Genomic DNA, 23,129 nt, shown 5'->3' with positions numbered 1-23,129 from the left:
AGATCCTAAGTTTCAGCCTAGCCTAGGCAATTTAGCAACTTAAGTCCCTGTATCAAAAAGGGAGATGGTGCTGGGGTATAAGCTTAGTGGAAGAGCATTTCCTTGGCATGTTAAAAGGCCCTGGGTTTTATTTACAGTACTCAAAAAAAAAAAAAGAAAGAAAGAGAGAAAGAAAGAAAACAGGGCTGGGGATATAGCTTAGTGGCCTAAGCACCTGCCTGGCAAGCACAAGGTCTTGCCTTCAGTTCCCAGAACCAAAAAAAAAGTATGTATGTACAAATACATACACCACTCACAGACACAGAAAAGACACAAAAGATACACACTCTGAAGTTAGCAAAGGCTACTTCCAATTGGGTTTTCTGTACATTCCAAGCTTTGTGCAGTGTAGTTACTTCTGTAATAAGAACTCAACTGAGGGGCTAGGGATTAGGGTTTTAGCTCAGTGGAATAAGCACTTGTCTAGCAAGCATGAGGTTATGAGTTTGATCCCCAGTGCCAAAGGGGGGGGGGGAGAAAAAAACTGAACAGATGCATGTGCCTGCAGCAGTGCTCCAGAAGTTTCCTCAGTGGGAAAGATGATTGAGGATTGAGTGACCAGGGCCCTTGGGGTAGAGCTGACTAGAGGTGGGGACCTTGGCCAGTCCCCAGCTGGATTGGGACACCAAGGTGCCTTTAATCCATGGGGGCATCCTGGAGCTGTGGGGCCACCAGTTTCTTTCCTGAAGGACTAGGGTCTCCTACAGTGGCCCAGTGCCTCCCCGGCTACAGGGAAAGAGTTGTACTGCTGCCCGGCGTCGTTCCTGGACCATGAACTCATGGCGATGGCTATGTGGCCAGGGCTGGGCTCCAAACAGGGCTGCAGGGGTGCGAATGGGTGGGTCTGAGTTTGGCTATGACACCATAGCCAAACTGGGTTGGCTCCTCCGTCTGCCACTGGTCTGTCCAGCACTGGGCTCAGCTACAGGGAAGCACAGTCTCCACAGGTCCTCAGGACACGCCTGTAGCTTTGACCCACATGGCTGGCTGTCCTTGCAGACTGTGGAGCATGGCTTCCCGCACCAGCCCAGTGCCCTGGGCTACAGCCCCTCCCTGCGCATCCTGGCCATCGGCACACGCTCTGGAGCCATCAAGCTGTATCCTTTCCATCTTGTCCTCCCTGGGTCTTAGGCTGTTGGGATGACAGCAGGACTTACTTGACTTCTGGCAGTGAAAGTGATTTCGTTGGGCTGGGGACAGTATAGTCAGAGGGGTTGTTCATCTGGCCTTTCTGGAGAGGAGATGGTGGGCTTGAGACTGAGGGGGAGGGGCCTCTTTGTCATCTATAGCTGGGAGTTTCTGTAGCAGGCAGAGCAGGAGCTTTCTTGTAGCCAGCCACTTTTCTAGGAGGACAGTGGCCTGGCTTCAGCACCTTTTCTTTCTGCCCTGACGGTATGGGGCCCTAATACCTGTTGTTTTAGTTTATTTGTTTTGTTCTACTAAGCATTATCCCAGGACCTTCCCACTGACCTACATTCCCGGCCCTATTTTAATTTTAAGGTTTTTATTGTTTTATTTTTGCTTTTTTTTTTTTTTTTTCCAAGATGGTCTTGCAATGCAGGTTAGGCTGGCCTTGAACTCACTGTGGAGCCTAGGCTGGCTTTGAACTCCTAGCAATCCTCCTGCCTCAGCCTCCTGAGTGCTGGGATTCTGGGTATATGCCACCACACTGGGCTTTCCAACCCTTTAAAAAAATTTTTTTTTTGTCTTTTCTTTTTGTTTTTGAGATAGGGTCTTGCTATGCAGTTCAATCTGGCTTTGAACTCATTATGGAGCTCAGACTGGCCTCAAACTTGCAGTGATCCTCCTGCCAGTTTCCTGAATGCTGAAATTATGGATGTGTGCTACCATACCCATTTTAATTTGGACTTTTTCTGAGGTTTGAGTCTTGAAACCCACTCAGTCTGTCCCATACTCCTAGGTGAGCTACAATGAGGCCCAGTGAAGTTGGGAGCTCGGGGCCACCTTGGATTACTCAGCAGCACCTCCTGCAGCAAAGCCCCAGTTCTGTCCTGCTTCTCTGTCACCAGATGTTGGGGAGCAGCTGAGGCTTCTAGGTTGCTGATCTGCTGTATACCTAGCAGCAGAGGCCCAGGTCCTGTTGTCGTTCAGCCTTCTCCCAGCTGGTTAATCATTGCCAGGTCTCAGCCATATCCTGGTTACCAGTCCCTCATGCCAGGCCCCACAGGTCATGCTGGTGGAGGGCCCAGCCCCACAGTCTGCATCTTCTCATAGGTGCCCCCTGTGCTAGTTGATGGGCTGCTGCAGCTCACTGGGGGGAGGGGATGACTGGAGGGAACAGAGGGGGTACCTAAGAGTCACCACCATACGGCTTCACTCTCTGCGGAGCTGCCTCCCAGCTGCCTGGCTGAGACATTTGTCCTGGGTCAAGTCACTGGCTGAGTACACCTGGCCAGGGCCACTGCTGTCTCTTCTGCACCCCAGGCCCCAGAGCTGATACCCTGTGTCTGTGGGAATGGAAACCCTTTTGTGCACTTCTACTCCTGGCCACTTGGGTCAGAAGGTCTGCTGTTCAGGGTGGTGAGGGCTAGTGTCCAGCATTCAGAGGTTTTCCTGAGCTCCTCCTAAGCTACGGTGCTCCTGGAGTGGAGTTCATGGGACTTCATCGGGAGAACAACGCTGTGGTACAGATCCACTTCCTGCCTGGCCAGGTGAGGCCTGGCTTGGGGAGGGAAGCAGGAGGGACAGGGCTGTTGTAGTCAGGGGTTGTACATAGAGAACAACTAGGATTAGGACATGAAGTTTATAATATTTTTATAATGATCACCAGGAGTTAACACAGGAAAATGCAGGAAATCTATCCACAACACCAAAGACATAGATTATGTAGTCAAGAGCCTAAACCCCATAGCAATGTCCCACAAGAGTCCAGATAAAAATCCAGAGCTCAGGACAATGCCTCCATGAGTCCAGCTGGAGGTCCAGAGCCCACAAGAAGGACTCACGCCAGTTTCTTTTATGGATCCGTGCCGGTAAGACCCAAGGGTCAGTGGTAGAAGCCAGAAAGTCTATGCCAGCAGAGTGAAGGAGCTGTGCTAGTGGGATGAGGGTTCTACGCTGGAGCCAAGAAGTCACACACACAACAAAGACCAGGGCTATCCTGAAAGGCACCACAGCTGTCCTCAGCAACACGGAAACCCCGAGCTTCTCCAACGACAAGCACAGTCTGGTACGTGCCAGGAAGCAGCGTGACAAGTTCATCCTGGAGACCAAGCAGCACGTCTTCCTCTCCAGAGCCAGGATAATGCTCAATGTGAGGACCAGAGCTTCTCCAGGAGAACCAACAGCTCAGACAGCAACTCGTAGGAGAACCCACAATGCCTCCTTAACGCCTCAACCCTTCACCTATTTATCCTGGCAACTTTCCTCAGGTGGAGCATCTTCGCTCAATGCCATGCTGATGTAATCTAGCTGGCATTAAATTGACCACCAGTTTTTAATCCATAACAGGGCCTCTTCACATCTTCCATGAAGGGTGGGTTGATGTGAGAGGGGTGGTCCTGGGGCCGGCTGGGGGCCCACAGCCCACCCAGAGTTGCTGGGAACTTTTAAGTCCTGGGCTCTTTGATACAACTGTACCAGGCTGAACCACCCTGGTGCGCAGAGGCCTGCTTTTTTTTTTTTTTTTTTTTTAAACTTTTTATCGGTACCGGGGATTGAACTCACGACCACCTGCTTGCAAGGCAGGTGCTTATGCCACTGAGCTAAATCTCCAGCCCCCGAGGCCTGCTTTTTTAACAAGCCAGCGTGTTCCTGTCCCCTGCCCCTGTTTCCTCCCTAGTGCAAGCTGGTCACCCTGCTGGATGACAACAGTCTGCATTTGTGGAGCCTGAAGGTCAAGGGCGGAGTGTCAGAGCTGCAGGAGGATGAGAGCTTCACTCTGCGTGGCCCCCCAGGGTAAGACAATGTCTCCTTCCTGTATGTCTCAACTCAGGTGGGCTCATCCTTGCAGATTCCCTTGAGTCTTGGACAGTGCTTGGTCTGTGACTCAGCCACTGAGTCTCATGTTCAAGCACCCTGGGCTCTGGAGGCAGGACAGCAGCCTCTCTTCAGTGCCCACGCCCTGTTCGAAGGATTTCTGGTATTTGTCATGGCATGAGATGGTCTATATCCCATTAAAGGCCTGCATTTCCTAGGCCAGACCTTCCCTGGGCTAGCAAGGACAGCCAAGAGTGAGGGATCCTATCCCTGGCAGCACCCAGCTCATGAGCAGCTGTCCTCCTTGGCAGGGCTGCCCCCAGTGCCACGCAGATCACTGTGGTCCTGCCTCACTCCTCCCAAGAGCTCCTCTACCTGGGCACCGAGAGCGGCAACGTGTTCGTGGTACAGCTGCCCAGCTTCCGCGTGCTGGAGGACCGGACCATCAGCTCAGAGGCTGTGCTGCAGTGGTGAGCCTGCTCCTGCCAATGCCTGTGTCTGGGGCACTGTGCTGAGCTTTCCTTTGTGTGTGACATGTGTGACTGTAAAGCCCAGGCAGTCATGAGGCTGGTGCTTTGCTGAGGTCATTCCTGAGGGTTTGCTCCTGGGTGGTGGTATCTGCAGAAAGCAGAGTCAGACTGGGTCTGGATGGGGAGAGGGTGGATGTCGTATGTTTCCACAGGGAAGGGAGGAGGCTAGGGTCTGGGTCCTAGCAGGCCAGGCTGTCCACATCTCTGAATGACCACAAGGGAGGCTCGCCTGTCTGGGCAGCGCTTTGCTGTCTTGGGAGGATTCCTGGGTGAGGCTGTGTTCCCCGAGTACAAACCGTATGGCTTTCCCACTTGACAGAGTAGGGCAGGGGCAGCAAGCCCAAGGTCAGAGCAGAGAAGCGTGCGTGTAGGATGGGGGTGGGCACAAGTGGTGCCTAACCCGAGCATGGTCTGGGGGCAGGATGGCAGGGGCCCTGCCCCTCAGCGTGTCGGCTGCACCATGGCTCAGCCACGCCTACCTGTGGTTAGAGGGCTGGAGCCCAGTCATAGAGATGCCTGAATGCCTGAGAGCCCCTCTAGCAATCCAGTTCTTACTCAGCTTTCCCTGTGACAGTGCTCACCTAGTTCCTAAGTGTCCAACATGGCAGGTCCTCATGACTCACTCCTGAGAAGGTATCGTCCTAAGGGGGAACTCCAGAGACACAGAACCATCACTATAGGGTGTGTTTAATGGCAAAAAGTTGGAAAACATCTAATTGCCTAACAGTTTTTACCTTTGTGTAGATATTATTTGCACTAACATTAAGAGTGTCTTTTCTTTTTCATACTGGGAATTAAATCTGGAGGTGGTATACTGCTGAGCTGCATCACCAGCCTTTGTTATTTTTTAATTTTTTTATTATGAGATGCAGGGTTTTGCCAAATTGTTCAGGCAGGACTCAAACTTCTGATCATCCTACCTCAGCCCTGCTAAGGCCTGAGATTACAGATATATGCCACCACGCCCAGCTCACTAAGAATATCTTGAAGAATGCCAGATATGGGGGTGCACACCTGTAATCCCAGCCCTTGGGAGACTCGGGCAGGAGGATCAATGTGAATTTGGGACAAGCCTGAGTTACAGAGCGAGACCTTCTTTCCAAAAAACAAAAACAAAACAAAATGTCTTAAAGAATATTTAAACATAGGAGGAAACGTCCACTGTCGATTTGTGTGGGAAAAATAGATAAACTAGGCATGGGTGGACAGCTGTACCGGCACTTGGGAGACTGAGGCAGGAGGGTCCCTGAGAGTTTGAGGCAAGTTTGTGTTACACAGCAAGAGGGAAAAACTGCGTAACAGTTTAACTCCAGTGTTTTAATGAATGGGGGAAAAATGCGTTAGCTGGCTGTGGAGTCTCCTGCAGACAAAACATAGCCACCAGGGTCCTGCTGCACATCTTCTGTCTCCTATTCTTCCAGGGGTTGAGGGGGGGGGTTCAAATCATGATTCTTTGGTTATTTTTTTGTTTTTCTTTTTTCAATTTTCTTTTTTCTTTTTTTTGGTACTGGGGATCGAATTTACAACTGTGCACTTGCAAGGCAGGCACTTGTGCTGCTGAGCTAAATCCCCAGCCCTTTTTTTTCAATTTTAAAGAGAAAAAAATAAAATTTCAAAACACAGTAATTAAAGAGTAACTATGGTTAATGCATTGTGCATTGTTATCTTTAAATTAGTTACAAGGTAAAAAAAAAAAACCAGTTACAAGGTATTGGCATTTAATTGTCCAAACAATATTAGCACACATCATTTTTTCAAATCACATGATTCCTGCATCACTTTCATGTAATTTAAGAGATTTAGTTTTAGTTATATGAGTAACACATTGAGCAATACATTGAGTTGAAATCCTCTTCAAAAGTTAATACTCTACATGCCAGGCATGTTGGTGTGCAGCTGTATCCAAGCACTTGGGAAGCTGAGACAGAAAGTGAGTGTTCAGGCCAGCCTGGACTACATAGCAGGACCCTGCCTCAAAAGAATGAAAAAAGAAATAAAAGAAAAAAGAACTTTACAGGGAGGCTACAGACCTCTGTGATTCTCACTGCTCAAGCTAATTCTGACTCCAGAGTGGTCAGTGCCTCCGCATCTGGTGTCTGGGGCCGAGCCCTGGGCTTTTGTTGGGCTGTGATGTAGAGGCCTATGGACTCGTAGTTTCCGCTCTTGTTGAGCATTCTTGGTGTTGGTCCTGGTTCCATGCCTAGTGCCTCAGGGTTTTCTGTGGGCTGCAGCGCCCCCAGACTTCGAATTAGCGTTCTAGGTTCAGAGAAGGAGAAGAATTAAGGCTCAGACTGAGCCGTACAGATTTTGTTTTGTAGATCTTGATCCTTCCTTATTATAAAGTACCACCTGTTTACAGAAATCACTAACCGTGAAAGTATAGTTTAACATTCCGATAGAGCGAACCTCACTGTCAGTACCCCCAAGAGACCTGCCCTTCCTGATCCCTCCCTGAGACTCCCTTCTCACGGGGACTTTTCTGGACTCTTTTCTTGCCTTTTGTTATAGTTGTCCCTCCTGCACTTATATTCTAGGTTTTCTTTTTGTTGTTGTTGGTTGATTTGGTTTGGCTTAGTTTTTGAGACAGGGTCTTGCTGTATAGTTCCAGCTGGCCTTGAACTTACTTTGTAGTGCAAGCTGGCCTTGAACTCAGGGCATCCTTCTGCCCAGCTGCCCAAGTTCTGAAATCATGGGAGTGCATCCCATGCTTGGCTCATCCTGAGGGTTTTTACGTGTCACTGTCCCGCTTTACACATTGCATTTGTGATGGCAATATGTCCCAGCCACCTTTCCAGTGTGGCACATTAAGTGCCATATGCCACAGTGCCCTGCCACAGCCATGTGGGAGGGTAGTGCTTGGGCTCATGCCTCCTCTGTCCACAGGCTGCCCGAGGAGGCCTGCCAGCGGCGAGTGTTTGAGATGGTAGAGGCTCTGCAGGAACACCCTCAAGACCCCGGCCAGATCCTGATCGGCTACAGTCGGGGCCTGGTCATCATCTGGGACCTGCAGGGCAGCCGTGTGCTCTGCCATTTCCTCAGCAGCCAGGTAGGTGGTGGCTGATGGTGACTCCACCAGGTCCCTTGGGGCACATAGAATTTGTGCTGCCGTGCAGGAATGTAGGTTCTGGAAGCGCTGCACAAGCTGATGCTCTTTTTCCCTCTCTTTTGCTCTGAAGCAACTGGAGAATGTCAGCTGGCAGCGGGATGGCCACCTGATTGTCACTTGCCACTCCGATGGCAGTCACTGCCAGTGGCCTGTATCCAGTGACACCCAGCAGCCAGAGCCCCTGCACAGCTCCATGCCTTATGGTCAGTATTCCACCTGCCCAGTGGGCCCTGCCCACCCTCCCACCATAGAAGAGCCTTGGGTCTTGCCTGGATGTGAGCATAGGGTGACCAGCCATAGAAGCCAGACCTGGGCCCAGAGAGGGCCAGAGCTTGTTCTGAAACTCCCAGTGGGTTTTCTGGTTGTGAAGGAGTTGTGCTCATGGGAACTGTTGCATATCTAGGAGCAGGGTGGTCGTGGGGAACCCATTCAAATTCACTTTTTTTTTTTTAGGCCCATTTCCTTGCAAAGCTATTACCAAAATCTTCTGGCTGACCACTAAACAAGGGTAGGTACTAGTGTTTGTTCCTCTGCTTTGCAGAACTTCCATGGAGGGTTAAAGAGATCTCTCAGTCTCCTGTTCAGGGAGATTGTGCCTAGTAAATGCTTTCATGGGGTCTTGGACCCAGGAAGGGAGAGAAGGGCAGACTTGCTATTTATAACTTAGCAGTTCCTCAAAATCTCCTCCCACTGCTTTCTCCCCTGCCAATCAATGGGTTTCGCTGTATTTTAACTGCAGTCCCATTTCTTCAGACAGTATCATGCAGGGAGGCCTGATGTCAAAGCAGAAGTGGCTGTAGAGACTCAGGACCCCAGGGTGGATGCATCCTTTCCCCCAGGTTCTCCTGGGTTGCGGCATTCAGGAGGAGTTGGGGGTCCAGTCACCCTGAGGCTGACATCTTTTCCAGTGCTAGGAGCCCCAGACCCTAAGCCATGCCACAGAGGCTGGCACTGCCCCGTGTGCTCCAAGAAGTCCAGCTGCCAGCCCAGCTTGTGGCTGTTCAGGTTATGTGGAGCCCCCACCCACTGTACTCCTGTGCCGGCAGGTTGCCCTTCACCATCTTCCAGGGTGGCATGCCGCGGGCCAGCTACGGGGACCGCCATTGCATCTCCGTATTCCACGACAGCCAGCAGACGGCCTTCGACTTCACTTCCCGAGTCATTGACTTCACTGTGCTTGCTGAGGCGGACCCTGCGGCAGGTGGGCAGCCTTGGCAGTGGTGTGCACAGTGGGCGTGGGAGGTGAGGGCTGATGGAGCAGTGCAGAAATAGAGGGCCCTGTGTGGCTTTCCTGACCTTGCTGCCTTGGGGTCTTCGGGCCTCACTGTGACTTTCCTCTTTCCCTCTCTCCCTCCATCCCTTCCTCCCTTCCTTTTCTCTCTCTCTGTTTTTTTCAATACTGGGGATCCTTTTTCTCTTTCCACCCAGTAGCAGGATCTTCACACTAAGCTACATCCTCAGCCTTTTATCTATTTACTTTTTTATTTTGAGACAAGTTCTTGCTAAGTTTCTCAGGCTGAGACTTGTACTTGCAGTCCTCCTGCCTCAGCCACCTAGAGTACTGGGATTATAGACATGCACTTTTGTGCCCAGCTTCTTAGTGCCACCAAGGCCAGTGGCACCAGTCACCCCCATCTCCTCCCCCTCACCATCTTCCCTAGCTGGATGCCCAGCCAGAGCTTCATCCTTCAGCCACTTCTCGTGTCTGCCCCATGCTGTCTGAGGGTCTCAGCCTAGAGGGGCCAATCGCTGTGCACCATGGGGGATGTCACACACGTAACTCAAGCAAGAGGGTCCTGACGTAGACAGGTGAAGTCGCCTTCTGGCTAGGGTGACCATGTGGGTGACAGGCAAGACCGGCAAGGGCTGTTGTCCAAAGCCAGGGAGGAGGCATATGGGAAAAGCATTTCCATTTCTGGAAAAGCATTCTCTGACAATGTCCCAGGCCTGCCTGGGCCAAGACAACCAGAGGTTGGAGGCAGTGCTGCCCAGGACAGCTTGGTCTGAGACTTCCTGGCTTTCCATTGTAGTGTATCGGATTTTACTTATTTTAATTTGCAGTACTAGGAGTTCATATTTTCCTAACCCTTTTTATTTTTTATTTTGCAACAAGGTCTTATTTATTTGCCCAGACAGGACTCAAACTTTCGATTCTCCTGTCTCAGCTTCCTTGAGAGTACTGGGATACAGATGTGCAGCACCGGCCAGCTGTTTGTTCCCTTTTTTCTTGGCCTTGCTTTCCTCCTTGTACTGAAAGCAGGGCTCTACTGCTGCCTTCCTCTAAACAGTCAGAGCAATGTAGGCATGGAGCCTGGGGTTCCCTGCAGTGCATGGGTGGAGGAGGCAGGAGAGAAGCTCTCACTGAACTACATATTGTAAACCAATGGAGGAAAAGAATACATATAAAGTTAAAACAAAACAGTGGGAGGCAAGGATGGTGGTAGGTACAGGTGATCCCAGCATTCTGGGAGGCTGAGGCAGGAGAATCCAAAGTTCAGACCTAGACTGGGTGACTCCATAATTTAGCAAGACCTTGCCTCAAAAAAATGTCGGGGAGGGGAGGCTGGGATGTAGCTCAGTGTGAAGGCTCTGGGTCCAATCCCCAGTACTATAGTAAAAATATAAATAAAACCATTTTCTAGGGCAGGCCACCTTCCTGTGACCGTACATTTGTGTCTCCAGCTCTCATATTTAGCAGGTCAGGATACTGGTGTGTAATGGGGGATGCTCCCCTCAGACAAAGTGTGGGCACCCTGAGTTCCTGTGTCCTGTGCTGGGCAGGCTTTCTTGTGTAGTCAGCAACTACTGCATGCCAGGTCTTGCCCTGGAGTACACAAAGCCCCTGATCTGGTGAGGCTTGAAGTGCAGAGAGACAGTGTGACAGGCAATGTCAGGGGCAAAAATTTAAAAAAAGCCAAGGCCAGGTGAGAAGACCAAGGTGGGGTCAGGGGACAGTGCTGATTTAGACAAGATGGTCATCAAGCCCCTTAGACACGGGGGCAGGGGTGGCCCTACAAAGGCCTTTGCAGAGACTGAGTTGCAAGAGCTCTTGGCAAGAGAGATGTGAGCAGAGGGAGGGGTGGAGGACAGCATGGCCATGGAGACGATGCCAGACACTCCAGAGCATATGGTTCCGTGGTGCAGGCATAGTGAGATCTTTGGGTGTATTTTGAGAGAAATGGGCGCACCAAATAGAGGGGCCATGGCCTGGTCTCTGCTAAGGAGGGTCTAAACCAGGCATAGTGGTGCACGCTTGAATTCCAGCGTTCAGGAGGCTGAAACAGGAGGATTCCCTGGAGTTCAAGGCCAGTCTAAAACTACAAAATGAGTCTATCTCAAAAAATAAAAAGGATCTAACTGGCTGTCACGTGGGGAATATGGTGTGATAGTATAGAGGGGAACCCTGCAAAGCCAAGTGGGAAAGCAGTGTGGCCTAAGCTGGGACAGAAGCATGGGGCTATGGGACGTGGCTGGGTTAGGGACATTGTTTCTGACATCCAGCCTTGACCGATGGTCAATCTGTAAAGGTGGGCTGGACAGCAGGTGTTTTTCCCACCATGGTAAGTGCAAATCACAGAGCCAAGGCAGCCACAGGCAGTGTGTCAGTGCATGGGCTCATCTTGGTGCCACTACAACTTCAGGACAGAAACAGGTATCGGGCCAGGAGGCCCTTCATCAACCCCTTGTCTAGGCAGATGCCCTGGGCAGACAGGGAAATCAAGGATGGCGAGGTATTTGCTAGAGCTTCAAGAAGCTGTAAGCAGGCGGGGGAAGAGACGGGCTTTCAGGTGTGTGTGTGGGGTTTGAGCTGGAGGGACTGAGTAGATGCCTAAAATTGTGAGCCTGGGTTCAGAGAAGAGATTTGGAGTCATCCATGTAGCTGAAATGCCCTGATACTGGCTGCATGAGGCTGCCCAATAGTAGAGGAGATGGCACAGAAGAGCAACCTTGAAATAACCCAGCTCCAGCCACTCTGAAGTTATGTGGGCATGGAGGTTGATGGGATCTGACAGGGAAACTGAGCAGCAGAAGATCTGAGAGAAGTATCACCAAAGGGACCCTGTGAGCTGTGTGGGACCCAGGCAGGTGGCACCACATGCATGGCAGCAGGACTGTGGATGACTTAGAGGAATGCTTACTCTTGAGGATGAAAGCCTGATGAGGAGGATTCAAAGGGAAAGGAAGTGGGCACAGCCACTTCCTTCCTAACCCCGTCCCCAGAAGGCTGATGTAGGAGCGCACTATTTTGGGCCTATCCTGGTAACTCAACTTAGCAAGAACCTATGTCAGTCAGGCTACAGTCGTAGTGGGCTTTTGGTTCAAGCACTTGTGCTGGACAGAACCCATGGGTGCTGGGAGCAGAACATGCCAGTGTGTGAGGTGCGTGCAGGCCACTGAGGCTTTGGGAACACGCAGAAGTGTCAGCTGGGTTTCTTCTCTGGGCTGGTGTTTGAGGGCCCAGCCAGGTGGAGCTGGTAGGTGGCCTGGTAGGTAGAAAAGTGCCGTGAAGCCAGGTTCCAGCTTACTCTGTTGAGCACTGACCATGGCCAGGTCCGAGTAAGGCAATTGCATGGGATGGGAACACCCCCCCAGCAGTGGGGCCCTGCCGGTCGCTGCCTGCAGGAACAGTCAGTAGGTACATGCCAGCCAGGGCTGGGTACAGAGAATAGGTACCAGGGAAGAGGTTCAGGTGTGCTCAGCTGGCCATTTCCTGGTGGGGACTGGGCCTTCCAGCCCTTTCTGTAGCCCAGGATCCAGGTAGAGGATTTTGCTTATGCATCCAAGAACAGGGCGTATCTGAATATGCAGATTCCCAGGCTCCTACCCTGGAGCTCTTGATTCTGCAAGGCCAGACTGGGGCAAACTTCCTGCTCCTGGGCCTGACCCTTGGCCTATACCCTAGCTTTTGATGACCCCTACGCCCTCGTGGTGCTGGCTGAGGAGGAGATAGTGGTTATTGACCTGCAGACACCAGGCTGGCCCCCAGTGCAGCCACCCTACCTGGCCTCCCTGCACTGCTCGGCCATCACCTGCTCCCACCATGTGTCCAACATCCCCCTGAAGCTGTGGGAACGCATCATTGCCGCCGGCAGCCGGCAGAATGTACACTTCTCCACAATGGTAGGTACAGCCTGGCGCTAGCCCCAGCCTAGCCCACCTGGAAGCCAGACTCTCCCAGACTTTTTGTCTCTTTCTCCAGAAGTGGCCCATTGATGGTGGCACCAGCCTGGCCCCATCCCCACCCCAGAGGGACCTGCTGCTTACAGGGTAGGTGACTTCGATGGCACTCTTCCTCTTCCCAGGTGGACATGGGGTGGCAGCTGAGCTCTTGAGTTGTGTGTGTGTCAGTCCCCTGGGTACCTAGCTGGCACTGCGCTGATAGGAGAGACTGGCTGTGCCCACAGGCATGAGGACGGGACGGTACGGTTTTGGGATGCCTCCGGTGTCTGCTTGCGGCTGTTGTACAGACTCAGCACAGTGCGGGTGTTCCTCACTGACACGGATGCCAGCGAGAGCCTCAGCGCCCAGGGTGAGGAGGAGTGGCCCCCCCTGCGCAAGGTGAGGCCAGGAGCCAGGGAACAGGGTGGGGTGTGGACAGGCTGGAGCTGGCTCAGGACTGCTCACAGGGTCCTTTTCCCTCACAGGTGGGCTCCTTTGACCCCTACAGTGACGATCCCCGACTGGGCATCCAGAAGATCTTCTTGTGCAAGTACAGTGGCTACCTGGCTGTGGCAGGCACAGCAGGACAGGTAGCAGGCTGGGGAGGGTAGGGACTGAGAGGACAGTGGTTGAATGATTTGGAGGCAGCATCCAGACCCAGGAGCTTCCTTCTCAGGGTTGGGAACAGCAGGGACAGGAACCAGTCTCTGAGCACCTGCCACAAGTGTAACCCACTGTACATCCTGTCACTCTGCTCTTCCCAATGAATGGAGGCCAGTGAATGGAGAGGGTGGCCCCAGGATGGTTCTTTGTCCTCTAGAAATCAGAACGAATTGCCTACATGGATTGTGGGCCTTGGCTTGAGTCCCAGGTCTGTTGTTCCCTGGTGCCTGGGATTTGCTGAAACCCCGTTTCCTGTTCTACGCCCCACCCCAGGTGCTGTTGTTGGAGCTGAATGACGAGGCAGCAGAGCACGCTGTGAAGCAGGTGGAGGCCGACCTGCTGCAGGACCAGGAGGGTTACCGCTGGAAAGGGCATGAGCGCCTGGCAGCCCGCTTGGGGCCTGTGCGCTTTGAGCCTGGCTTCCAGCCCTTTGTGTTGGTGCAGTGCCAGCCCCCAGCTGTGGTTACCTCCTTGGCTCTGCACTCTGAGTGGAGGCTTGTGGCCTTTGGCACTAGCCATGGCTTCGGGCTCTTTGATTACCAGCAGAGGCGGCAGGTCTTTGTTAAGTGAGCAAGATAATTGGGGCCAGGGAGTGATGTTGGGGCCTTCTGAGGGCCCCTCAGCACTGGCAGCACTAATGGCCCGCTACCCCTCCAGGTGCACACTGCACCCCAGTGACCAGCTAGCCTTAGAGGGCCCGCTGTCCCGCGTGAAGTCCCTCAAGAAGTCCCTGCGTCAGTCCTTCCGCCGGATGCGCCGCAGCAGAGTGTCTAGCCGGAAACGCCCGCCAGGTGGTACCCCAGGAGAGGTAAGGCCCAAGGCTGCCTTGAGCCTAGGCCAAGCCTAGAGCAGCCACTGGCAGGACCATGCAGCTCTCTCCTGGGCTTACTGGCCTAGAAGTACGGGTGCTGAATAGTTCAGTACAGTTCAGTACTCACCATGTGACCTTTGATATATCACTGCTTTTTTGTCTTTGTTTACCTAAATGCAAAAGATAATAGTTGTTAATGCTTACTTAATGTAAGTAGTTGTTAATGCTTAATGTTAAGCATTAAGTAGTAAGTAGTTGTTAATGCTTAATGTTAATGTAAGTCCCCGGGAAATGCTAGTGTTTTTTTTTCTCATTTTCCCTCTGCTTCCTGTGGGAGGGCAGGCAGTCTTCCAGCTAGGGCATCTCCTACTTGGTTGTGGTACTCTTGCACCCAGGCCAACCTTCCCTAGAAGGACTGGCATTGAACCAGTCAGTCTCCTTGGGGAGGGGTGACCTGAACCTACCCTTAGCCCCAGCCCAACTCACTGCAGATGCAGACAGCAGGCACAAAGGCAGAGCAGACAGGCCTGCAGAACATGGAGCTGGCGCCCGTACAGCGCAAAATTGAGGCCCGCTCAGCTGAGGACTCCTTCACAGGCTTTGTTCGGACACTCTACTTCGCTGATACCTTCCTGAGGGACAGTGAGTGGCCAGTCTGAGGTTGGGAACATATGGACACCTCTGGCATGTGGTATCCCTGGCATGAGGGCCTGTAGGAACTGCTGGCTTCCTAGAACCCAAGAGGGTTTCACCCTGTGAGCAGGGGGTAGATCAGATTCCCCTACCTGCTTGGCTGTGTCCTTCTGCCTGGCTTCATATCCAGGCTCTGCCACTGTCTGGGAAGATGGCCTTGGACATATCAGTTCATCTTTATGGAATTCAGCTTTTCCTTCTGTGAAATGGGGGAATGACCTCCTCCTCCTTGAGTGACCATGAGGGTTGGGGATGACACGGTCCCTGGTGGACGTATGAAAGTGTTCTTCCCTTGGCCATTTCTCCCCATTAGGTGAATGTGTCCATTGTTATATGGAAGCTAGTACTGAGATGTCCTAGATTGAGAATCATCTGTTTGTGGGACCCTGTGTAACTGTCAAGAGTTTCCCCATCCTCCCCAGAAAGTAGGCAGGGCCCATAGCATGTCTATGGTAGAGTGGCAGAAACTGAGGCTTAAAGAGGAGTGGCAAGGTTGGGATGGGAACCCAGATTGTCTAACTTCCCTGGCTCCCAGAGCCAAGAGATGAGACGCCCCCACCTTTGCCTCTTGGTAGGCTCCCACCACTGCCCCTCACTGTGGGCTGGCACCAATGGCGGCACTGTCTATGCCTTCTCCTTGCGTGTGCCCCCTGCCGAGCGAAGAATGGATGAGACGGTATGGGCAGAGCAGGGTAAGTGCTGGACTGGGTGGGCGGAGGGTGCTTGACCTGCCTGGGCTGAGGCAGGTTGGTGTCTTGGCCTGACCGCCTGCCTCGGCCCCCCTGCTGCCTTCTTGTAGCCAAGGAGATTCAGCTGATGCACAGAGCACCTGTGGTGGGCATCCTGGTGCTTGATGGATGCAGCATACCCCTTCCTGAGCCCCTGGAAGTGGCCCATGACCTGTCAAAGAGCCCAGACATGCAGGGAAGCCACCAGCTGCTTGTGGTGTCAGAGGAGCAATTCAAGGTGTCACAGGGATGGTGGCAGGGTTTCTGGGATATGTGCTGTGTTTAGTCCCTGGGCACAAATGATGATGGCTCAAACCTGGTATCAGAAGGGCTCCAGAGGCATAAGAGAGGAGTCATCTTGTGTTGGGTCCCTGAGCCACTGAGTCACAGGTAGGGACATGGAGGAGGAGCCCAAGTTTACAGAAGGGACAGAATTCTAGACATGGAAGTTAGTGGCCTCAAGTCCTCCCAGCCCAAGTGCAGTGTCAGCATCTGAAAGCCTAGGGGCACTAAAACCCAGCAGGGTTTCAGAGGGCAGGGTCATAGTGGCAATGGCTGCAACACACCTGGCTGTGGTGTCACCAGCTATCCTGTGTCCCCAGGTGTTCACCCTGCCCAAGGTGAGTGCCAAGCTGAAGCTGAAGCTGACAGCCTTGGAGGGATCACGTGTGCGGCGGGTTGGTGTGGCCCACTTTGGCAGCTGTCAGGCCGAAGATTATGGGGAACACCACCTGGCGGTTCTCACCAACCTGGGCGACATCCAGGTGGTCTCACTGCCCCTACTGAAGCCCCAGGTTCGATATAGCTGCATTCGCCGAGAGGACGTCAGTGGCATTGCATCCTGTGTCTTCACCAAATATGGCCAAGGTGTGCAGGCTTGTCCTTGGACCTTTGTAAGCAAGTCTATATGGGGGAGGGACTTTGCACATGGCAGCCGCCACCAGGCTGGCTGGCCCTACAGTGTGATCAGTGTCCCTTAGGAGAGAAGCTCCTCCCTAGCCTCAGACTTACCTGTTGGGCTTTTCTTCTGTCCCCAGGTTTCTACCTGATCTCACCCTCAGAGTTTGAGCGCTTTTCTCTTTCCACCAAGTGGCTGGTAGAGCCACGATGTCTGGTGGATTCAGCCAAAATCAGGAACCACAGTCACCCTAATAATGGCGACAGTATTGGCCCTGAGAAGATTGTGGGCAGGGCCAGGTAGGTAGAGAATGGTAGGCTTTTCCACAGCCTCTCCCCACTCTGCCCTTGGTGAGACACCCTGGGTGCTGCTGCTGACTGGCCAAGCCCCCTCCCCTGTGACCTCAGGCTCTACCCCACACCCATAAGTCCTCAACAGTCTTCAGAGCGCCCCAGATTCCGTGCTTAGGGTGGGTCAGGGCACTTGACTTCCCTACTTCTCCAGGCCCTCACCATCTCTTCCCCCACAGAAACTCGGGGAGCCAGCATGATGGAGAAGGTAAAGCTAGGCCTCTTGGGGCCACACTTGGAAGGGGAGGAAAGGGGTCCTGGGTTAGCAGGGACAGTTTGGGTTGGGAGTAGAAATAGCATTTCGTGTAGCCCAGGGGCCCGGCTGACCTGGCCTCTGCCTTCCAGGGAAGAAGCCTGGCCCCGTGATGGAGCATGCACTGCTCAGTGATGAGCGTGAGTCAGGGGGGACGTGTGGAGGCTGGCATCAGGGCGGGGAAGGGTATTCCTTGGGCGAGTGGGGCTTATAAGGCCAGGGTAGAACCCAGAGACAGGAGACAAGCCGCCCAGCACCTGTGGGTAAAAGGGAGAGGAGCTGGTGGCTGGCCTGGTCCAGGCTCACCTCACCAGGTCTCTGCTTCCTGCAGGAGTCCTGAAGGAGATCCAGAGCACACTGGAGGGAGACCGAGGGTAAGTTGCTCAGGGGCTGGCAGGAGTCCCAGAGAGCCTGGACAGTGAGCATCCTGTGGACAGTGACTCCCTATCTTTGCAACCCTAGCAGCGGCTATGGCAACTGGCGTTCTCACCAGGTAGCTGTGGGATACAGCCTCAGCAATGGGGGAGGTAGGACTCTGGGCACAGCTGGTTTCCCTGGGAAGGCAGGGGGTAGAGCCCTGGGACCTCCTCTCCAGCCCTGACGCATGCTCCAGATACCCTGGAAACCACTGTGTCTGGGCTCAGGGTGGGTGACTGAGGTGTTCCATCCTGCCCAGGACGGTCCTGAGTCGCTGCCTCCTTTTGACCTCACGTAGCAGTGAGCGGGACTGCACACTGAACACACACTACTGAGGGCCCTTCCTCTGGGCTTGCCCATGGAGAGAGGCCCACACTCTGGACCGGGCCAGGCCAGGCCAGGCCAGTGGATCCAGGGCACCACTGCGCTGCTGCACTTGGTCTCCAACCTTTGGAGAGGAGAAATGTGCCCTGGGGCTGTCCCTCCTGGCCTTATCTGTCTCAGTCCTTTGTCAATGTTGCACAGTTTTTATTGCCCCTCTCCCCTTTTTTGTAGTGGCCTGGGTTTTAAATTATAAATTTTAATTGCCTCTGGGTGAAACAGTTTTTAATAAAGACCTTATTACCTTTCTTCACTGGACTGGTCCAAGAATTTTAGTTTTTCACCTGTGGAAGAATTATCCATAGAGTCATAGTGAGGCCTTGTCTTCCTCTGTGTCAGTCCCCATGGCCAGGGTGGTACTCAGAATCAGTTTTTTAAGCATTTGTGCCTGAACATAAGCACACTTTCTTTTTTTTGAACCATCCTGAGTCTGACTTGTCTACCTAGAGAGCTAGATAACCCCTGGCCCCAGAAGGTACTGATGATGCTGTTTGACTGAATTTAACAGGTCAACAGCTCCTTTTATCCTGTGAGTAGACTAACAAACAAATGAACAAGTGACATGAGCTTTCCTGTTAAGAGACAATAGAAGATACTGGTGATAATTGAATGCAGATGTCTTGCACTCTGAGTGAATGATTTATGAATGACTGCACAATGTATGTACCAATGCTGCCCCCTGACTGAAGTGTTTTGAAATTTTGTTGTAGGTTTCTTTCTCTTCCTCCTCCTCTTCTTTTTATCCTTGAACAAAATGGATTTAGAAAAAAAAAAGTGCTGGTGATACACAGGCACCATGAATCTCAAGACTATTGTGGACCCAGAGTTCAGGGGCCAGAGGTATTTTGTAGTTACTACAGTGATCTGGCTGATCAGCATGAACAAGATTTTCTTTTCTTTTTTTAAGGGAATAAAACAGAATAAAATGAAACAAAACAGCAAGAACCCAGTGTTGTGGCCCACCCCAACCTCATGCAGTCATGGGGATGGCTGAACCTAGCGTTTGTGGTTGGTTTGTTGTATAGCATTGAGATTGGTGGTGTGAGTGCTGCACCCAGCATACAACCTAAGGCAGGAGTGTAGGCACACTTTTCTCCCTTGTTGCTTTTGCTTTTGCTGCTTGCAGCCACCATGAACAGTTGCTCCTCAGCCATGTCACCCTGCCTTGGAGCCAACTGAGCATGGACTGAAACCTCAAAAACTGTAAGCTAAATAAACCCCTTCTCTAATTTTGGGTGTCGGGTATTTTGTCTCAAGGAGAGAAAAGTAAGGAAGACACCCAGTATTGGCTATCAAAACTAAGACAGTAGGGAATCTACCATAGTTACTCTGTTGCATACTGTTATCCTCTAGCTGCTTGGACCATTGGCTTTAGGCCTGCAGAGTCAAACAATAACAAGCTTTATGTTGTGTTTCTTTACTTTAGTTGCTATCATCTCAGTCAGCATTCCTCTGAATCAGCTGGTTGCTTGTGTGTGTGTGTGTGTGTATTACTCTCCTGGCCCTCTCTGGTGCTGGCAGGCTCACAGGGTGGGGGTGTGGCTTCAACAAGAATCCACTCTACAAGCTTTAATTTTGTGACCTGAACAATTATTTCTAAGATGGCAATATGTAATCCATTAACTAATGATTTCCTACTGTTCATTTTTTTCTTTTGTAAATCTGTATAACTTGTACCCTTTCACTGTTTTTTTTCTTTTCTCCTTAAATAAAAAAAAAAAAAGAATTTGACAATGAGTGGGCGCAGTGGTCCACTCATACAGTCTCAGCTACTCAGGAGAAGGCAGGAAGGTTGTGTAAGCCTAGGAGTGAGCCTGGACAATGCAGCAAGACCTCATTTCAAAGCAAAACAAATAAAAAGTTGAAAACACTGAAGGCATTTTTTAAAAGTACATTTGCAGTACTTGCATTTTGCAATTGTTTTAGGGTGTCGCACATGTACATAATACATCTTGTTTCCTTGTTTCTTTTTTTAAAATCACGATGGCTCTTAAAACAGATTTCCTTCCATGCTCACTAATGATAAGCTTTGCCTAAATACCCTTGCTGTAGTCCTTGGAGCATAAGACTAATTTTGTCATCAAGGCACATAAACGTGGGTCTTTCAGACCCACATTTATTCTTTATAATGTTTCTATTGATGAATTATTAATTTTAATCTTGTGAGTTTATTAAATGAGTATGTAAAAGGAAAAAAATTACAAAAATATTGAGTTTATAAAACATCAAAGTTTTCAGCATCAACTGGCTTTATTTATGAGCTCCTATAAAAATTTATTTATAGTTGGGCATGGTGGCTCATGCTTGTAATTCCAGCACTTGGGAGGCTGAGGCAGGAGGATCATTTCGAGTTCAAGCCTAGGCTACAAAGTGAGCTCAAGGCCAGCCTGAACTGCATAGTGAGACCCTGTCTCAAAAAGCCAAAAAAAAAAAAAAAAAAATTTACAAGGCTAGGGTAAATTCTTAAATAAATTCTTATAGAAACTACAATGAAAATACCACTAACACTCTACAAAAAAAAATAGTCTTCACTTCAGTTACCACACCTAAGGTGGTCTGCATGCGCCACACACGCGCATTGCTTAGGCTGACAGCACATGTGTTTTGCTTTCCTGGTCTTTCTGTAGGACATAATTGACATCTCTGATCTTGCTGTTTTGGCAGGAGGTTATTATATTAGTGTGTGGTTAACAGGAACATAAAATATCAATGAGAAATTATTAAATTCTTCATATGTATTGTGCATTTAGAATAGACATCAACATTTTCATGTTAGCTGTGTCCTTGCTTACTAAATCTAAAAGATAACATCAGAAATAAATTCCTATATAAAATCCAATGAGAGTACCAACAACTCTACCACAAAAAAGAACTCGGCTTCAAGTCCCACACCCAAGGTAGTCTTCACACATGACAACCACGTGTTCTGTGCAGCCATGTCACGCTGACAGCCTGTGCATCTAGGTTTCCTTTCCTACATGGCATTCTTGTCACCTCTCTGTTTTGTCAGGAGCTTTCTACTACATTGTAAAACATGCACTTAGCAGGGGAATAAGACGTCAGTAAAATAATATCAAATATGTAGTGGATGCTTAGAATAGAAATCAAACTGGAGATTGGACTCGTGCTGTGCCTACCTGTTCACCTCAGCTCAGCAGTGTGCTTCAGGTTTTATTTATTTTTGCATAGTTCCCTGGCCAGAAACACTTAATTTTTCCACTGCTGACTATGATGTCTTATGAGCTCCAGTCCCAGTCCTCTAAGGAAATTTCTCTGTGGTACTTGGCGCCTGTTATTTTCTTTGTAAACTGTCAAACTATATCACACATTTAGGACAAGTAAAATACAAATGTTGGCCAGTGCTGTTTCAGGTGACATCACAGTTGCTGCACAACTCATCACCAACATCTACTCCATGTTGGGGTTTGTTGTTGAAAGTTTCTGTCTCAGGCTTCTGTTTTGTCAAGATTTCCCTATCAGTATTAACCTCGTAGTGGAATGTTGACAGCAGTAGCAGCTTGCTTTTCTTAGCCATATATGAAGCAAATGTTATATCTTTCTGAAATTCAAAAATTGTGCTATCCAGGTCTGTTTTGAAATTGCAGCATTTCATTTGGAATTTCTGCTTTATTGGTGTGTAGAGTTCCTGCGCTGGTCAACTTGTGCTCTGTTAGCAAATGTCACCTTCCAATTAGTTTGGGAGATGGAAGCAGCAGGTCTGTTCATTACATCATTTGGATTACCACTATACCAATTAAGTATCTGATGGCTGAATTCTAAAGTGTCTAAAAGAGTAAGTCGTCTCTACAAGGGAATAAATTTTTATACCATATTTTGACCTATTACTTCTCTCAGAAGTGTTTTATATTCCTGCACTCACCATGAGAAATCTGTGCTAAGTACAGCAGACCTATGAATGCTTTCAGTCAAGCTAGTGAAGTATCATAATAAATACATTTTTGAATATGGCTCAGTGCATACAGAACATTTTACTTGCATTCCAGCCCTTGTGTATTTCATAGCATCTTGTAGCATTTCACCTATTAGTTTCCAATATCGAACGGCAGTGCTAGCATTCTGTCCAATACATTTCACGCCTACCAAGACATTCACTATATTTTCAGACCTACTTCTAATTAGATTGGCCACACACTTGGTTGTGTGGCCATTTCAGAACATTTTGACTACTCAAATATGTACTCACGTTGCTGTTTTTTCTTTTTTCATGTGAATCTAGGTGGTCTCTATACCCTGTGTATCAGTTGTTTCTTGCTCCATTTCACTGTCACGGGAACTTTAGCTCACATGGCCAATGTCAAAGTCATTGTACACCCACACTATTCTTGTTATGAAAACATGTGTTTTACCATAATCCGTCATTTTCATTTATGCATGAGTAATCTGATGATTCATGTTTAATCTCCAAAACTTGAAAATCTGGTTTTTCATGTCATTGTTCTGAATTGGATTAGTTCCACCAGAAAAATCACAAGAAAACTTTTTAAATTTTAACTAATCCTACAGTAATGTGGGTCTGTTGGACCCTCTGTGATGCTTGGGTGAACATATGCAAAACAATTTAGAGCATAAAATTGGGTCCAAATCCTGTTTTGACAGTTTTGTGTACAAGTGTGCTTTTTGATATTTGTCCTATCAAGGTAGGTAAACATACAGATTGCTTCCTGTATCCCTCAGGGAAAGATATTGAGGCACACCTAGCTACTACTACACTAAAGCACAAATTTACAGTAAAGGGATGGGCCCACTGAACCCAGTCTTATGTTCTAAGGGTTAATGTGTCAGTGCATATCAATATTTGCTTATTTTATTTTGAAGAAAATAGTCTTGTGTTAAGAATGTGAGGTGACCCCCCCTTTTTTGTGTGTGTCACCAGTACTAGAAATTGAATCAGGGCCTTTTCAAATTTTGAGACAAGGTCTTGCTAAGTCATTAAATTGCCCAGGCAGGGGCTTGAACTTCTGGCCCTTCTGCCTCAGCCTCCCAGAATTCTGGGGTTTCAGGTGTGTGTCACCAGGCCTGGCTAGGTGAGTGATTTTTATTGGTGGGTATGCAGTGCAAGTGTTGGCAGTCTTTTTTTCTAGCAGTGAGATGGAGGAAGCTGGGCAGGCCCAAGCACAGGAGCTGGGGGTCCTCGAAGCAG

The 23,129-nt window shown here is 50.1% G+C and overlaps 1 protein-coding gene across 22 annotated transcripts in view; it reads left to right on the top strand.

The window, feature by feature from the left end:
• Positions 1 to 19,197, top strand: part of Llgl2 (LLGL scribble cell polarity complex component 2) — a 40,963-nt gene extending 21,766 nt beyond the window's left edge. For 4 of the 22 annotated variants that reach the window (XM_063241640.1, XM_063241639.1, XM_063241641.1 and 1 more), the window contains 23 exons: positions 1,039 to 1,136; positions 2,630 to 2,711; positions 3,842 to 3,957; positions 4,290 to 4,448; positions 7,392 to 7,554; positions 7,685 to 7,817; positions 8,068 to 8,122; positions 8,661 to 8,815; positions 12,518 to 12,735; positions 12,815 to 12,882; positions 13,020 to 13,173; positions 13,260 to 13,364; positions 13,711 to 14,003; positions 14,095 to 14,245; positions 14,740 to 14,890; positions 15,517 to 15,633; positions 15,741 to 15,907; positions 16,272 to 16,536; positions 16,707 to 16,866; positions 17,097 to 17,125; positions 17,263 to 17,310; positions 17,502 to 17,544; positions 18,679 to 19,197. In XM_063241640.1, the coding sequence (XP_063097710.1) occupies positions 1,039 to 1,136; positions 2,630 to 2,711; positions 3,842 to 3,957; positions 4,290 to 4,448; positions 7,392 to 7,554; positions 7,685 to 7,817; positions 8,068 to 8,122; positions 8,661 to 8,815; positions 12,518 to 12,735; positions 12,815 to 12,882; positions 13,020 to 13,173; positions 13,260 to 13,364; positions 13,711 to 14,003; positions 14,095 to 14,245; positions 14,740 to 14,890; positions 15,517 to 15,633; positions 15,741 to 15,907; positions 16,272 to 16,536; positions 16,707 to 16,866; positions 17,097 to 17,125; positions 17,263 to 17,310; positions 17,502 to 17,544; positions 18,679 to 18,874 (3,126 nt within the window). In that variant the 3' untranslated portion in view covers positions 18,875 to 19,197. Of the gene's footprint in view, positions 1 to 1,038; positions 1,137 to 2,629; positions 2,712 to 3,841; positions 3,958 to 4,289; positions 4,449 to 7,391; positions 7,555 to 7,684; positions 7,818 to 8,067; positions 8,123 to 8,660; positions 8,816 to 12,517; positions 12,736 to 12,814; positions 12,883 to 13,019; positions 13,174 to 13,259; positions 13,365 to 13,710; positions 14,004 to 14,094; positions 14,246 to 14,739; positions 14,891 to 15,516; positions 15,634 to 15,740; positions 15,908 to 16,271; positions 16,537 to 16,706; positions 16,867 to 17,096; positions 17,126 to 17,262; positions 17,311 to 17,501; positions 17,545 to 17,632; positions 17,698 to 17,846; positions 18,222 to 18,678 lie in introns of those variants that run through there. The other 18 variants (XM_063241644.1, XM_063241643.1, XM_063241649.1 and 15 more) reach the window with 18 other exon arrangements.
• The last annotated feature ends 3,932 nt before the right edge of the window (positions 19,198 to 23,129 follow it).

This window comes from Cavia porcellus, unplaced genomic scaffold, assembly GCF_034190915.1.
Source record: "Cavia porcellus strain 051 isolate PalLab524CR breed Dunkin Hartley unplaced genomic scaffold, mCavPor4.1 scaffold_32, whole genome shotgun sequence".
In the NCBI taxonomy this organism is placed as follows: domain Eukaryota; kingdom Metazoa; phylum Chordata; class Mammalia; order Rodentia; family Caviidae; genus Cavia; species Cavia porcellus.
Note: the sequence above shows the minus strand (reverse complement) of the source record. Positions and strands in the feature narration are given on the sequence as shown.